General features: G+C 37.0%; 1 protein-coding gene across 14 annotated transcripts in view; it reads left to right on the forward strand.

Annotated features, from left to right (window-relative positions):
- Window positions 1-16,538, forward strand: part of LOC138761991 (low-density lipoprotein receptor-related protein 1-like) — a 1,165,126-nt gene that overhangs the window by 776,455 nt on the left and 372,133 nt on the right. For all 14 annotated transcript variants that reach the window (XR_011356692.1, XM_069935089.1, XM_069935091.1 and 11 more), the window contains one exon: window positions 785-1,156. Coding sequence is in view for 13 of the 14 variants with exons in the window: in XM_069935089.1 (XP_069791190.1) it covers window positions 785-1,156 (372 nt within the window). In the remaining variant the exon portion in view is untranslated. The remainder of the gene's footprint in view (window positions 1-784; window positions 1,157-16,538) is intronic.

Raw genomic sequence — 16,538 nt, forward strand, 5'->3', positions numbered from 1 at the left:
CTGCATGGCAGAGAGAGACTGAAGTCGGAATTCAGTTGCTTTGTAAAATAAGGAAGACATAATGGTAAAGATTTGTTTTGAAGTAACCCAAGGATTCCCTCAAGCTTCAACACAGGAGGGATAATGCAGTCTTTCTCTTTACTCCTTTTCTTAGCATAGATTTCTCTATTTTAGATTTGGATTTAGGTCATTTCACCTATCTTTCTATGATAGGTGAAATTTGACTGTTCAAATTTTGCATCATGTAAGCCTGACATGGAATTCTTAGAAAATATTTGGATAAAATAGAAATGTATTTTGTACAAAGAAGGATGAAGCATAAATTTTGTGCTTTCCCACAAATCAGAATCAGTTTAACATACTTATGCTTTGCATGCTTAATTCAACATGCAAGGTTTATATTTGTTTAAAATCCACAAGCTGACAAAGCTTGCAGAAAATCTACAGCTATCATGTGGAGTAGGAACCTCAAGTTAGCATCAGCTACCTTAATTGAAATTAAGAGCATGCCAGGTATGCCTAAATAAAATCAAGCTTCTCACACATCTCCTCCAATTTGCAAGTAATTTATTTTGCTTCCTACTGCTTGGGGAACGTGAGTAAAGTATTGAAGTATAAAATCAACTTCATCAAACATTGGTATGCGTTGGGTACTATCAAGTCTGAGGAATATCAAAAATCCTAGAGTTAAAACTATTTTTTTCCCCCTGCTGCATGCATTACATATGTCAAAGCTCATTAACTGTTCTGGATGATCTAACAATTGAAAACTACATCCTGACAGGTACCAATATCTGTGCAAAGAATAACGGTGGATGCCAGCAGCTTTGTTTATACCGTGGAAAAGGTCAGAAGACCTGTGGATGTTCATACAGTGTACTCGCAGAGGATTCAGTTAGCTGTCGTGATTATGATGGATACTTGCTCTATTCAGAAAGAACTATATTAAAGAGCATTCATCTCACTGATGAAACTGACTTAAATCCTCCAATTAGACCTTATGAGAAACCGGAATACTTCAAAAATGTGATTGCCTTGGCCTTTGATTACCGGCGAAACACAAAGGAGACCAATCGGATATTCATGAGTGATGTTCATTTTGGAAATATTCAACTTATTAATGATGACTGGACTGACAGAAGAGTAATTATAGAGAGTAAGTACACATCTGAAATAATTGCGTGTTGCACTGATTGAATGCACTTTTTCAATAATTAGTTCTTGTGTTTTGACTCAAATACTCAATCAGTAAAATGAGAAATCCATTGAGTATGTGACACACATTTATTACATTACCGGATTTTAGAGTGTTTCAATGCATTGGTTATTTATTGGGGATTGAGGTCCTCTGAACATTTGAATTCAGTTTTGAAAAGTTGTAAATTAATGGAGCTGATTAAAATGACAACCAAGTGATTGGTTTATGGTGCACACACCATTAGTTCATGAATCTATTTCAAGATAGATGTTTTGCTCATCACACTTGGTCTTCCTGTCATTGTTATAGTCCATTCTCTGAAGTAGCCTCAGGAACTATTACCAGAAGTCGTGCAATATAGAGATAGCAAATAACTTTCAGACTTACAAAAATAGCCGATGAAGACATAAGAAGAAAATGCATATTTTAGCATAATTAATCCAAAGAGCATCCAACAATGTCTCTTGGATGACAACAAACATTTTATGTGGCATGCAAAACAATTATCAGTTTAGAGGATTTTGTACATGTCAGTTGCACATAATCACAATTTTATTTGCAAATCCTACACTGTTAGAAAACTTGATTATTGATTGTAAATTATTGATACAAGTTATATTCTTTAAAAAATTGTCATTCCCTCAAATATTTTTTTTCAAATAATTAAGGTTAAGTGGTGTAATTTTAATGTAAATATTTTTTCTCCCTTTGGATGCCTTTTTCCACTGTGTTCCTGTAGTTGTTGACTTCTGGAAAAGATGCCGATTCTTAAGAACCATTATCAGGCCATTTTTTTTTTTCTTGAGGATAATGAAAATAACAAGATACTAAATTATTTCAAAATAAATTGAACAAGAGAAGTATTAAAGCACATGGGAACCAAGAATTTAATTTTAATGATGTCTTTAAAATATTGGTGTTCTTTTTGTATTCTCAATGAATATTATGGGGATAAAGAGGAAATGAAATTAACTTTTATTTTAACTCGGTTCTACATTTCTTATTTATGCTTGGATTCATATGAAATCAGACCTGATATGAGCACATATGGCAAATTTGTTTGTTTAATTTTACAAGTAAACTTTCACCTTCATGGCCTAAAAGATGATCTATCAGAAGAAAGCACCAATTATTACTTATCTTTTATCCATTATCATCAGGAATGGAAATAATGCACTAATCATTATTCTAATGTTGGTAACATTGCAAAGTTAATTATACCACTTTCTGCATTTTGAGCCCAAGACTGAATGGAAAAGAGGCCTGACTTGGTTGTAGATTCCTTTCCTTTCTTTCACATTTGGCAAAGTGTTGAAAGGGATTGCAAATTTGTTTGACACCAATGCTTTGTGCTAATGTTGCCTGGGTCAAATGAAAATATCAATGAGAACATTATCTCCAGGTAATTGATAACTCTAAGTACAATTGAGCACATTGTTACTTTCATGTAGTTTTCTTGACATGATAACTTCACAGAAAGCACATGTATAAACATAATTCAATGAAGATCATTTTGTTTAACATATAAAGTATTACTGCTAGTTTTCAGAACCTGTTTGAGGAAGAGGAGACCATGATCAGTGCCTAGGTGTTGAAGGAGAATTTATTGTGTTGGTGAGCAGAGTGATAGAAGATCATACTATTAGCAGCTGTGTTCATGCAGGTGGAGAAAACATTGGACGTTAGGTAGAAGACTGGCAATTGAGGTTGATCGTAATTTGAAACTTGAAAGAAGAGTTGCAGTTGTGTCAAATATTGGTACAAAAATCTGTCTAAGATTGCACACTGATTCATGACATGAGGTGGCTGGCTACATTTCCTGTATGATGTCAAAGGTCTGGAAATATTACCCTATTTTGCATGTGAAAAGAAAAGCAAATATCAGTTGGATGATTCTGGAAAAAAATCCAATGTTATGCAATTGAACTTTCTGATCTTGTTGGTCAGCCCAGTGAAGCTGTTTCAATAAGAGGCGGTACGGTTAGTGTAGCAGTTAGCACAACACTGTAATGACATCAGCAATCGGAGCCTGGATATGAATCCCACGCTGTCTGTATGTTCTCCCCGTGTCTACGTGGGGCTTCTCTGGAGGCTCCGTTTCGACCCCCCCCCCACTGTTCAAAATATAACGTGGTCGTAGGTCGATTTGATGCAAGTGGACAGCAGTGGCAAAAATGGTCTGTTACCATGCTGTATGTCTACATTTAAATGTTTAATATTTTAAAATATATTTTTTTAATGAAAAAATTAAATTTAAAAATGTAAATTAAATATCTAAAGTTTGGCACAGTTACCATTCACTTCAATTAATTAAACATAGATTTGTGATAGATTGTCTAAGTTTGCTGCCTCATGGAAAACTGATAGTTATGAATGAATAAAGTTTGTAGTTATATACACAAGTACAATGCTCAGATGCAATGAAAGTCATAATTTCTGCAGCTTCCTAGGTCCACAAAACAAATTAACAACACAAAACAAGTGTAAAAATGATGATAATGTATTGGAAAGTTTTAAAAAATGAAGAAAAAAAAATCACATTTGGAAATAAATTGACTGTGCTGAGTGAGCACGACAGAAAATTGTTTGGTGGTCTTGAAATAGTGTTAAAGTTAGGGTGATGGAGGGGGAGCAGAGGGTTCAAGAGCCTGATTAGAAACTGTTTTTGAACGTGGAGGTGCCAGACTTCAGTTTTCTGTACCTCCTGCACGCAGGTCATGGCAAGAATAGAACATGGCCAGGGTGATGGTGTAATCTAACAACTAAGAAAACTGAATTGGGATAGGAGCAAGTTCTGAAACTTTCCTCAGATATAATCTGCCGCAGATTAATATTATTACAATTTACATTCAACCTGTCAAATCATGTTTGCCTTTGAAATTAATTTTGTACATTCAAGTAGATGAATGTCAGAGAATGCTTCACCTATTAAAAGAAGCCGACATGATAAAGTAATTACAGTAAAATTGTTATCTGGAATTCAAGCAACCAGCAAAAAAAATCTTGGAAAATAAATAAATAAGTAATACAGCTTTGAAATTCCATGCCTCGCCATTAGTTTGCCAATCATACAATGCACAATCTCAAGCCACCATAAAATTCACATATCCGACAACTACCAATCTGCATAGGGTATCTGTATATGGGCTCATTTTGTGTATCTGGTCACTCGTTTATGGTTTACACAAAGCTAAATCAAATGCTGGGTTGTCAGAGAAGATTCAGTCAGGTTAATTCCCTTGTGAAAAATTATGCTCATTATTTGTGGAATATTTTAACTTTTTCCTTTCAGACATTAGGATCAATTGTATTTTATTAATTGTACCAATAGTGATGTTATTCAGGGTACATTATACAGAGTATAACATAAAACTAGTTTTGTGAAAAGTGAGTTTCGTTCTTCACTGCCATTCATCTTGCTCTACCTGATAAACATTGTCTTTTGCTTTAAGATAGCTGCTTGTATTTTGTTTTTCACAGACGTAGAAACAATTCCTCAGATTTCCAACTCTTAGCCAGGTACCCATCAAAACTTGAACATTCCTTTAACTGTATCTTTGTGAAAATGCGGGGCCTAGAAATTCCATTTTAGTGCTGTACTGTTATATGTCAAGTGATGGAATTGTACTTTGTGTGGACGTAAGGTAATTCTGGAAAGGTTTACTGTGCTCCCACATGTGTATGCTGGGCACTTGTACAAATTTGAGTTGGTTCAATCATCTAATTTTCTGTTAATATACAGTATGTGCACAGGTTTGGACCACATCAAACATATATCTGGGATCTTTTGGTGGAATCTGACCATTTCTATCCATGGATCCTCTCTGACCTTTTGAACTCCAGCAATTCTTTGTCTACTCAAGATTCCAGCACCTTCAGCTTCTGTTTCTCTATGAAACACGGACTGTTCATTTTTCTCCATGGGAACTGACTGACCCATGAGTCACTCCACGTTCTCTTTTTTTGTTTTGGTGAAAATAATCACCACTTTGCAAACCTGATAGGGGTAATACTGTTTCCAACTTTCATTTATGTAAATTTCTGTGTCTGCAGCTTTGATGGTTGTCAGACTCCATAATAGAATTGATGGGAGCAAGGTAAAAATTCTTCTCTTTTTCATCTACATGTTCAGTAAATCTGTTCCTGTATTACACTATTGTATCTTCAAAGCTTTAGATTTCTATATTGTAGGCATTAATTAGAAAATTTAAACTTGAAACAAGTTACCAGAAATGCAGTTGCTTAATCCACATTTATTGAGTTATTGCATAACGATTACAAACTGAAAATGTACCATATTTATTATTTTCCTTCCCCAGGTGAGAGTTTTTGGGAAAAATGCCTGCCCCAGCTGGCTAAACACAAGCAATGTATGACTGTAATACTGACAGAATGACTAAGGATTCAAATTTTATCTTGCCTAACTTTTGAATTCATTTCCCTACTGGTTTATATCATATTTTATACAATTTGTTTGCTCAAGAAGTGGAGATTTTATTTAACCAAGGCTGTGTCAGTATGTTTCTAACTTAGATGAGCAGAATTACACTTATATTTTGGAGTTATGATCTTCTATGACATCTGTAACCATATACAGCAAAAATAGTAACGAGTCACATCTACATACAATGCTGAATTATTCTCTGTACAATATTACTTATCAGATTTTGTAAAAAGAAAAAGTGAGACAGAGATGAAGCTTTAATTATTTGGAACAATGTTCAACAGAGTAAGGTGACAATGATCCTACCACCATCATCCCGGTACCAAAGAGGATGACAGTGACGGCCTCAATAACTATCATCAAGTAGCACTGATCTCCACCATTTTTAAATGCTTCGAGCATTTGGAATGTGCCAAAGCGAACCTCACAGAGACCCTGGACCCATTTTAATTTGCCTACAGATGGACCCGTTCAATGGACTATGCTATAGCCTTATCACTCAATGCTGTCCTGACCCACCTGGGGAATGATGTTTCATACGCCAGGCTGCTGTTCACTGACTTCAGCTTGGTGCTTAATACAATCATACCCCAGAGGTTGGTGGTGAAGCTGTCCTCAATAGGGCTCAACACTCCTCACAGTAATTATATTCTGGATTTCCTAACAGAAAGACCACGGTCTATCCAGGTTGACAGCAGAACATCAAGCACCATGATACCAAGCAGTGGCACACTTCAAGGGTTGTATGCTCAACCCTTCCTGTTCATGCCACTGACCCACAACTTCAATCCCAGATTCACTCCAACAGATTCATCAAGATTGCTGGTGACACAATAGTAGTTGGCCTCATCAGCGACAACGAGTAGCAATAGAATCAGAATCAGAATTTATTGTCATGTACGTCATAAAATTAATTGTTTTGTGGTAGCATCACAATGTAAATATTAAGATAAACTACTTTACAAAATAAATAAAAATAGTGCAAGAAAAAGTCAAAGTAAGGCAATGTTTGCGAATAATTATTCATTCAGGAATCTGATGGCAAAGGGAAAGAAGCTGTCTTTTTGGTGCTGAGATGTCAATTTCAGGCTCTTGTACCTTTCTCTTTTTTTCATGACTTTATTTATTCATTCAACAAGGTTATTACATACAATGGGAAAAAGATACATATTGTGAACAATAAAAAAATTAAAATAAAAAGGAAAAAGGAAAAGAAAAAAACCTAAAATATAAACTAAAAGATATGCACTAAAATCTAATCAAAGTAAATTTAAATGTAAATATTCTGAATATAAAGACCACTTATTAAGAAAAAAAGGAATAATTATCCATCTCATTATGCCATCTATTAATATCAATCACATTAGCATTTTTCCATGTACTTACTATACATTTTTTTGCTACAGATAAAGCTAAATATACAAAAGCAATCTGAAATTTTGTAAATCCCAAATCTTTCAAAGGTTTCAACTGACCCAACAAAAATATTGTTGGCCTAAAAATATTTTAATCTTATACAAATGTTCCAAAAACAGTTGAATTGCTTTCCAAAAAGATTGTATATGTACACATAACCAAACAGCATGAAAAAATGTTCCAACCAAATTACCACATCTAAAGCAAGAGTCTGATTCACTAAAACCATTTTTTAAAAACTTTTCAGGTGTTAAATACAATCGCTGTAAAAAATTGTAATTAATCATTGCATAACAAACATTTATCAATCTAGTAACACTATCATGACAGATATCTAACTAGTCATCCTCAGAAAAAGCAAAATTAATATCCTTTCCCCATTTAATCTTAGATCTATCCCATCCCATTTTTTTCCATACTCTCTTGTAGTATTTGATACATCAGTGAAATATATCCCTTCTTTGGTACAGTCACAAGAAAAAATTCAAACTTAGTCAATTTAGGTTAAATTTTATCTCTTCCAAATACTTGTTTTACTAAAGATCGAAGTTGATAATAAACGGATAAAGAATTCTCATTAATACCAAAATCTTCTCTCATTTGATTAAAAAATAAACTCTCTTACGCTTAATCGGGTTATTTAATCCCTGAACCTTAAAAGTAGCAAATTTCAAATGTGACATATCTAATACAATTACTAAATACCAACAATAATCACAAAATTAATAATAACAAAGAAAAAATTTTTATATATTGGACCCTCCAATTAAAATATATAGGCCCTCCAAATAAAAGTAATATTCATTAAAAAAAACAGCAAAAGCAACAAACCCCCCCCCCCAAAAAAAAACTACCAAAAGTTAATAACTCACTAAAAAAACTGGGTGGGAATTACCCACTAGTGACTGATGACTAACAAAGAAATCAGTGAAATCCCCTCCTCCCCAGCCAGCCAATCAAAAATATTAACAAGAAAAACAATTCAGCCTTGAAATTCCAGTCCGGATGATGAACTCATTTCAAGAGTAGGTGAACTCTTTCCATTCCCACTCTTTCCACTTCTGCCATTTTTCCCATTTCCAAAACCATCAGGTTTTCTTTTTGGAGGTAGTGGTGGACTTCTTCTTTGTCCTCTGACATCTGGTCGCGAGTTAGCAAAAACCATTTCTTCATGTACACTCTCAAAGAATTGAGTGATAGTTTCCATAGAATACTTTCAACACAGCGGGATAACGAAAAGTAAATTTGTAACCTTTATGCCATAAAACATCCTTAACTGGATTAAATTCACGTCGGCGTCTAATAACATCTTGACTCTAATCAGGATAGAAGAAAACTCTACTATTCTGGATTATCATTGGAGCTTCCCTTTGTCTTCCATTTTCAACTCCAAGTCGAAGAATTGTCTCTTTATCAAAACAATTCAAGCAACAAACTATCACAGCTCTTGGAGGTTGACCAGGTGAAGGTGTTCTTCTTACAGCTCTATGTGCTCTTTCTAATACCAATCCATCAGGGAAAGACTCTTCCGCTAACATCTGAGCAATCCAATTTTTAAAAAAAATTGACAGGATCTTGAACTTCCGGCAGACCCACAATTTTCATGTTATTTTTTCTGCTTTGATTTTCCAAATAGTCTATTTTTTTTTTGTTAATTCTCTTTCCCGGGCTCCTAAACCTTTAACTTATTTTTCCACCTTTACTATTGTTTCTGTGTTGGATTGTACTTGTTGCTTACATTCAGAAAAGGAAGTTTCAAATTTTTAAAAAATTTTCCCAGTTTTCTTTAGCTTATGCCTTAACCGCAGTCAATTCTGATCTCATATCTGTATTCATTTGAACCAGCTGGTTCAATTGACCAGTAATGACATCCAAGTAGGAAGCAATGCCTTCCAAGATCATATAAACAGGCTGAGATGCAATTTGGAATGCAGAATCCGGTTCAGTAATTTGTAACTCACTTTCTTCAAGCACTTCTTCCATTTCCTGTGCAGTGGCCGAGTAAGGTAAGTCCTCTTCTATTTGTACTTCAAAGGGCAGCATTTTAGTTGTTTTACTGCGGGTTTGGAGATCCAATGACGGCCCACCGACTTCCTCAGGGGTTGGTCACTTTCCTCCCCCCTCAGACCATTTATTTATAAAATTATGAAATCCTCTGTAATGAGTAGGGTTAGTCACATCCACAGTTGCTATAGACTGTGTGTCTAACATTACAATCCTCTTTCTACGCGCTCCCTGGATCTCTTCCAAAGGGGTTGTTCTTTGCAACAAGCCTCCAGGCTCGTGCCCAGCTTCTCGGGAGTACGCTTCTTCCTCCAGAAAACGGGTCAAACCAGCGCCATCTTGAGATTGGTAAGTAGCTGTTGCTTTAACTTTTGTCCCCACCGGTGATCGTTGAGGCTTGGAGATTGCTGAAATCGAGTCCGAGGCTGCTCCAGGTCATTTAGGCCCTAATTCCTCTGCACTTCAAAACTGTATTTTCTTTTGTAACTGAGACTTAATTTTTTTTACATTAGCCATAATGACTCACTAAGATATCAAACAAAAAATTAAAATTTTTAAAATTGAAAATAAAGGGTTAAAAAACAGGTACTTAAAAGTCTGACCAGGGAGGACAGGGATCACACGTCTAGTCTCTGTGCCATCACGCCAAGCCCCTTGTACCTTTTTCTTGATGGCATCAGATTAGAGGGCATTGTCTGGGTGGTGGGGGTCCTTGAGGATGGAGGCTTCTTTCTTAAGACAACGTCTCTTGTAGATGTCCTCCATGAAGGGGATACTGGTGCCTGTGATGCCGCAGGCTGAGTTAACAAATTCTCTGAACTTTTTTCTTGTCCTGAGTATTAGCACCTCTGTACCAGACAATGATGCAACCAACAAAATGCTCTCCATAGTACACGTGTAGAGATTGTAGAGAGTTTTCAGTGACATACCAAATCTCCTCAAACTCCTAATAAAGTATAGCCGTTGGTGAGTTTTCTTCATGATTGCATTGAGATGGAGCTCCAGGACACCCAGGAATTTAAGTTCTTGACCATCTCAACTGAAGGCCCTTGATGGGGAATGGTTTGTGTCCTCCAGACTTATTCCTGAAGACCATAATCATCTCCTTAGTTTTGCTAATGTTGCATGCAAGGCTGTTGGTGTGGTACCACACAACTAGCTGATCTATCTCCCTCGTGTATGTTTCCTCATTGCCGTCTGTAATTCTGCTGACAACTATGGTGTCATTGGCAAATTTGTAGATAGCATTAGAATTGTGCCTAGCCAGGCAATCATAGTTGTAGAGTGAGTAGAGCAGTGAGCTAAGCAAGCATCCTTGAAGTGCACCTGTGTTGGTCGTCAGTGTGGAAAAGATGTTGTTTCCAATTCGTACTGACTGTGGTCTTCCATTGAGGAAGTCAAGAATCCAGTTCCGGGGGGAGGGGGTTGTGCAGAGGCCCAACGTTTGGAGCTTGTTGAGCAGCTCTGAGCTGTAGATGAAGAGCAGAAGTTGTTGTTTTCTAGGTGATTCAGAGCTGAGTGGAAAACCAATGATTTTGTGTCTGCTGTGGAGCAATTGTGATGATACAGGGAAGAGGGGGAAAATCTTGTGAAATGGTGCAAGAATAGAAACCTGCATTTCAACCATATTAGTAACTTTCAGGACAGAAGATAGTATTTTTTAAATTTAAAATTACATATTTTTAATTACCTTTCAATGCAATTTGGTTGAACAGCTAGATTTTATACTAGAAAAGCAAAGTAAAGTCCTGACATATCCTAATGGTCTGGTGGTAACTGTGGAAAGAGAAACTGAGTTAATATTTCAGATTGATGATTTTTCTTCAGAACAGGGAACAATTCGAGAAGAATGATGTAAAGCATTCATTTAGTTTCCTTCCATGTAGGCACAGTCCGAAATGTAGAGTATTTCCTGTTTATATGTAAAGCTCAGTTTTACATTGTGCTTGACATAAATTTGATAGTTTCTTTGAAATATGCTTATTTTTTAAAAAAATTAGATATACACGTGGAAATAAATTATTATTCATTTAATTTATGCCCTACATTTTGTTCCATAATTTGAAATTTTATGTTGGGATAGAAGTTGAACAAATATAAGATTTTATTGAAATATTTTTAATATGTTTAATCATAGTTTGATCCATGCTACAAAAGTTCAGCTGCTCTAACATCAAAGGTATGAGTAATAAGAAAGAAAAAGTCATTAAAACATTGCAAGGCTCTCATATGAGAGTCGTGTTAGATGATGAGATTGAGGCAGATGGCCAAAACCTTGTTCAAAGAGGTAAACTTCTATGAGAATCTCTAAAAAGGAAGGAGAGGGGGAAAAAAATGTTTAAAGGTGCAAATCAAGAGCTTATGGTTTTTTTCACCAGTGATAGAGTGATTAAATGTGGAATGTTCCAGAAGCCTGAATTGAAGAAAAACAATTAATTTGAGATAGTATGAAGTTGGGAAGATTAATAAAGATAAAATCATAGATCGGCTGTTAAAAATGAATAATAATTTGTTAACGAGCAATTTAGGTTCATGGGAAGGGGAGATTGATGAAATGCAAACACTAAAAGTTAGAACTTAAACAAATAAGTCAACTGGATGGTAAAACCAGGCTGAGGATATTCAAGTGCAGAGATCAAGACATGGATGCTAACTTCAAGAAGAGGTGAGCTAATATTACAAATGAGGTTGAGAGGTTTGGGGGTATGTAAGAGGTGAAATAGGGTTAGATAGAGTGAATTAACATTTAGACAAAGGGCAAATGAAAGTGGAAGGAGTAAGGCTTGGCGAAGGAGGGTAAAGATGAGAAGACATCAGTCTACTTTTACCTGCAGGACTTGCTAATGAGACACATCAGTTAGTATCAGGCTGCCTCAGGCAGACCTCAAAATAACTCATCAGGACAGTTTCCTTTCAAAAATGTACTGAACGTTAAAATCCAGCCCATTAAGTATGAATATCTTGTCTGAAAATTTTGTAAAATCATGTCAGATTTGAATTTACACGAAAGAGAAAGTCAGGATGGCGAACGTGTCTCTGAATATTATGAGTGGCCCCTTTGAAATTGTCTGGAATTTTATTCCCATATGCTCTATATATTAGTTGCTGAAGTTTCTCGTCCACTTCTATAATTAGTTTTAATTGAAATCACGAACTAAAATTTGAAGTCACTGTGTAACATAGTCACTATCAGGCAGCATATCTGTTGACAAAGGTTGAATTTGATCTCAATCACAAAACAAGAATCCTCTCTTGACATGTTTTTTTTAATGAAATCAGAAATTTGATATCAGGATACAAGTGTAAATTGTGGACAATAATAACGATCCAAATAAGCAGAAGATTTACAGGAAACTTCTGAACTTACATGAAGAAAATCAGCTGCCTACCTCCACTTGATTTTCTTTTCTGCTATTTGTACAAGTGCAATGATGTTTTTCCAGCTTCTGGCATATTAACCTGTGCAGATAGTCTCAGGATACAGAATACAAGAAATGATTTTGTGTTCGATGGTTTTGTTTTCATTAGTCTTAATCGCTTGGTTCAGCATCATGCTGAACCAAGCCATGAAAGACCCCAACAATGAAGACGCTGTTTACATCCGGTACCGCACGGATGGCAGTCTCTTCAATCTGAGGCGCCTGCAAGCTCACACCAAGACACAAGAGAAACTTGTCCGTGAACTACTCTTTGCAGATGATGCCGCTTTAGTTGCCCATTCAGAGCCAGCTCTTCAGCGCTTGACGTCCTGCTTTGCGGAAACTGCCAAAATGTTTGGCCTGGAAGTCAGCCTGAAGAAAACTGAGGTCCTCCATCAGCCAGCTCCCCACCATGACTACCAGCCCCCCCACATCTCCATCGGGCACACAAAACTCAAAACGGTCAACCAGTTTACCTATCTCGGCTGCACCATTTCATCAGATGCAAGGATCGACAATGAGATAGACAACAGACTCGCCAAGGCAAATAGCGCCTTTGGAAGACTACACAAAAGAGTCTGGAAAAACAACCAACTGAAAAACCTCACAAAGATAAGCGTATACAGAGCCGTTGTCATACCCACACTCCTGTTCGGCTCCGAATCATGGGTCCTCTACCGGCACCACCTACGGCTCCTAGAACGCTTCCACCAGCGTTGTCTCCGCTCCATCCTCAACATCCATTGGAGCGCTTACACCCCTAACGTCGAAGTACTCGAGATGGCAGAGGTCGACAGCATCGAGTCCACGCTGCTGAAGATCCAGCTGCGCTGGATGGGTCACGTCTCCAGAATGGAGGACCATCGCCTTCCCAAGATCGTGTTATATGGCGAGCTCTCCACTGGCCACTGTGACAGAGGTGCACCAAAGAAAAGGTACAAGGACTGCCTAAAGAAATCTCTTGGTGCCTGCCACATTGACCACCGCCAGTGGGCTGATAACACCTCAAACCGTGCATCTTGGCGCCTCACAGTTTGGCGGGCTGCAACCTCCTTTGAAGAAGACCGCAGAGCCCACCTCACTGACAAAAGGCAAAGGAGGAAAAACCCAACACCCAACCCCAACCAACAAATTTTCCCTTGCAACCGCTGCAATCGTGTCTGCCTGTCCCGCATCGGACTTGTCAGCCACAAACGAGCCTGCAGCTGACGTGGACTTTTTTACCCCCTCCATAAATCTTCGTCCGCGAAGCCAAGCCAAAGAGTCTTAATCGCTAAAAATGAGCAGTGCACAGAATTGGTCTGGACTATTCTGCAGCGACTGCTAACATGTGAAATTTAATAATCCTGATGCTTAAAACTTGGGCTTCAGTAAAATTACATTGATGAAAAATGGAGCAAAAATATGAGTATTTAATCATCTGTAAAAATGTGATATTTAATCTCAGAAGGATCAGTACAAAATAATAGAGGATAAAACTCAACATTCACAGAATTCAAAGAAACGTGTGATTTAGTTAGAACACAACATGAACAGGAATAAAAAACTTTTGGCTTCTGTCACATTCTGAACTTTGAAATTGCACATCATGTATCTTTAAAGGTATAAGATTTTATTTTGACCTCTATTAAGCATTAGCCTGTGACAGATGTTCAATGTAGGTAGGAATGAGAAAAAAAAATCTGGAATTTTATTTGATTCCTATGCCTCATTTCTTGTGAAATATTCAGTGAAGTTCCAATATTTTTTCCAAAACTAGGAATGAACAACTTTTGGTTCTTTTGGTAGAGAAGCAATGGGATTTTGTTTCATCAAAGTGATTGTTTTCTATTTAAATAATTTTCTCAAAGATGCGTTATGTTTGAATTGAACTAACTTGAAATGAAACAGTATTTTAATTATAGTAGTTTTAGTGGCCAGATAATAATGTGGCTAGTGTTTGACTTATTTGGATGGAGCATTTATCGTGATTAATGATGGGAACAATTAATCTCTAAATCTATGGGAATATCAATCCTCCTTTTTTGAATAAAAATGTGTGTGCAGATCAACAAATCTCACATGGTGGAGTAAATTCTAACAGGAAAAAAAAATCTCCAGAGTTGTTGACTTGGCCATCAACATCACAGGTACCAGTCTTCACTCCATCAAGGACAAAAACAAGAGGTGGTGACTTAAGAAAACAGCCTCTATCCTCAAGAGCCTGCACCACCTGGGCCATGCCCTCCTCACACTGCTACCATCAGGAAGGAGGTACACAAGCCTGAAAATGAGCACACAATAGCAGCAGGACCATTTCTTCACCTCTGCCATCATATTTTTGTATGGACTTTGAACCACATACGTGACCTCACTTCCTCCCATTGTTTGAGCTATTTATTTATTTTGGAATGTAATTTAAAGCAATATTTGCACAGTCGTGCTGCCGCTAAACAATAACTTTTTGTGACATGTTCATGATAATAAATTCTGATTGAATCTGGATCTGACCTTTTTCCTGTAGTTCCTATCCTCGTGCACTTATCGATGTTGGATTCATAAGGCTGATCCAACTTATTTTTGGCAGCAAAGAGATGAATAGAAATGTGTCAATGAATAGGGCTCAATTTGTTTATGTTTGAGGCCTGCCCTCTGAAATGTCATTCAAGACTTAGATAAGCTACAAAAGTTGGATGAAATTCTATCGCTGAAATTTGAGCTTTTTTTTTCAATTTATAAATGTCTCTGATACTTAGTCTTTTTTGAAAATTAAACATTTAATTGTTTTTAATGAAAAAGTGAAAAATTACCAAAAAATTATTTGATTATTAATAAATTTACAAAAAGCCTTAAACATTATTAAAATAACTTTTAAAAAGTGTTTTCTGCCCTGTCATCTGTACCAGGAATCTTTTATGAAGTCAGTTGAAGAAGATTGTTTATTGTGGGAGAACCAGGAATAATCATGGCTACAAAATGGCAGATGACTATTTTATCAGAGCTCAACAACAACCTCCCAGGGCTGGTTTGGATGAAGGTGTTGGCAATATATGCATATCTGGTGGCCCTCAATAAGCATTGATATTGAACAGATGGTAAGAAGATGTGGCATTTGTCAAGATATACATCCCAAAATGACTCAGGCTAAAACTAACCCATGGAAATGGCCATCATAACCATGGCACAGGACTCACCTTGATTATGCTGGTGCTTTCATGAGAGAAACTTCCTGATTGTTGTCAATGCACACTCTAATTGGGCCAGAGGTGTAACATATGCACACTCTAAATGGCCAGTGGTGTAACATATGCACACTCTAAATGGCCAGTGGTGTAACATATACACATTCTAAATGGCCAGTGGTGTAACATATGCATACTCTAAATGGCCAGTGGTGTAACATATACACACTCTAAATAGCCGGTGGTGTAACATATGCACACTCTAAATGTCCAGTGGTGTAACATATGCACACTCTAAATGGCCGTTGGTGTAACATATGCACACTCTAAATGGCCGGTGGTGTAACATATACACACTCTAAATGGCCAGTGGTGTAACATATGCACACTCTAAATGGCCAGTGGTGTAACATATGCACACTCTAAATGGCCAGTGGTGTAACATATGCACACTCTAAATGGCCGGTGGTGTAACATATGCACACTCTAAATGGCCGGTGGTGTAACATATGCACACTCTAAATGGCCGGTGGTGTAACATATGCACACTCTAAATGGCCGGTGGTGTACCACATGCACACTCGAAATGTCCAGTGGTGTAACATATACACATTCTAAATGGCCAGTGGTGTAACATATGCACACTCTAAATGGCCAGTGGTGTAACATATGCACACTCTAAATGGCCCGTGGTGTAACATATGCACACTCTAAATGGCCAGTGGTGTAACATATACACATTCTAAATGGCCAGTGGTGTAACATATGCATACTCTAAATGGCCAGTGGTGTAACATATACACACTCTAAATAGCCGGTGGTGTAACATATGCACACTCTAAATGTCCAGTGGTGTAACATATGCACACTCTAAATGGCCGTTGGTGTAACATATG

The sequence above is a fragment of the Narcine bancroftii genome, chromosome 4 (assembly GCF_036971445.1).
Source record: "Narcine bancroftii isolate sNarBan1 chromosome 4, sNarBan1.hap1, whole genome shotgun sequence".
NCBI lineage: Eukaryota > Metazoa > Chordata > Chondrichthyes > Torpediniformes > Narcinidae > Narcine > Narcine bancroftii.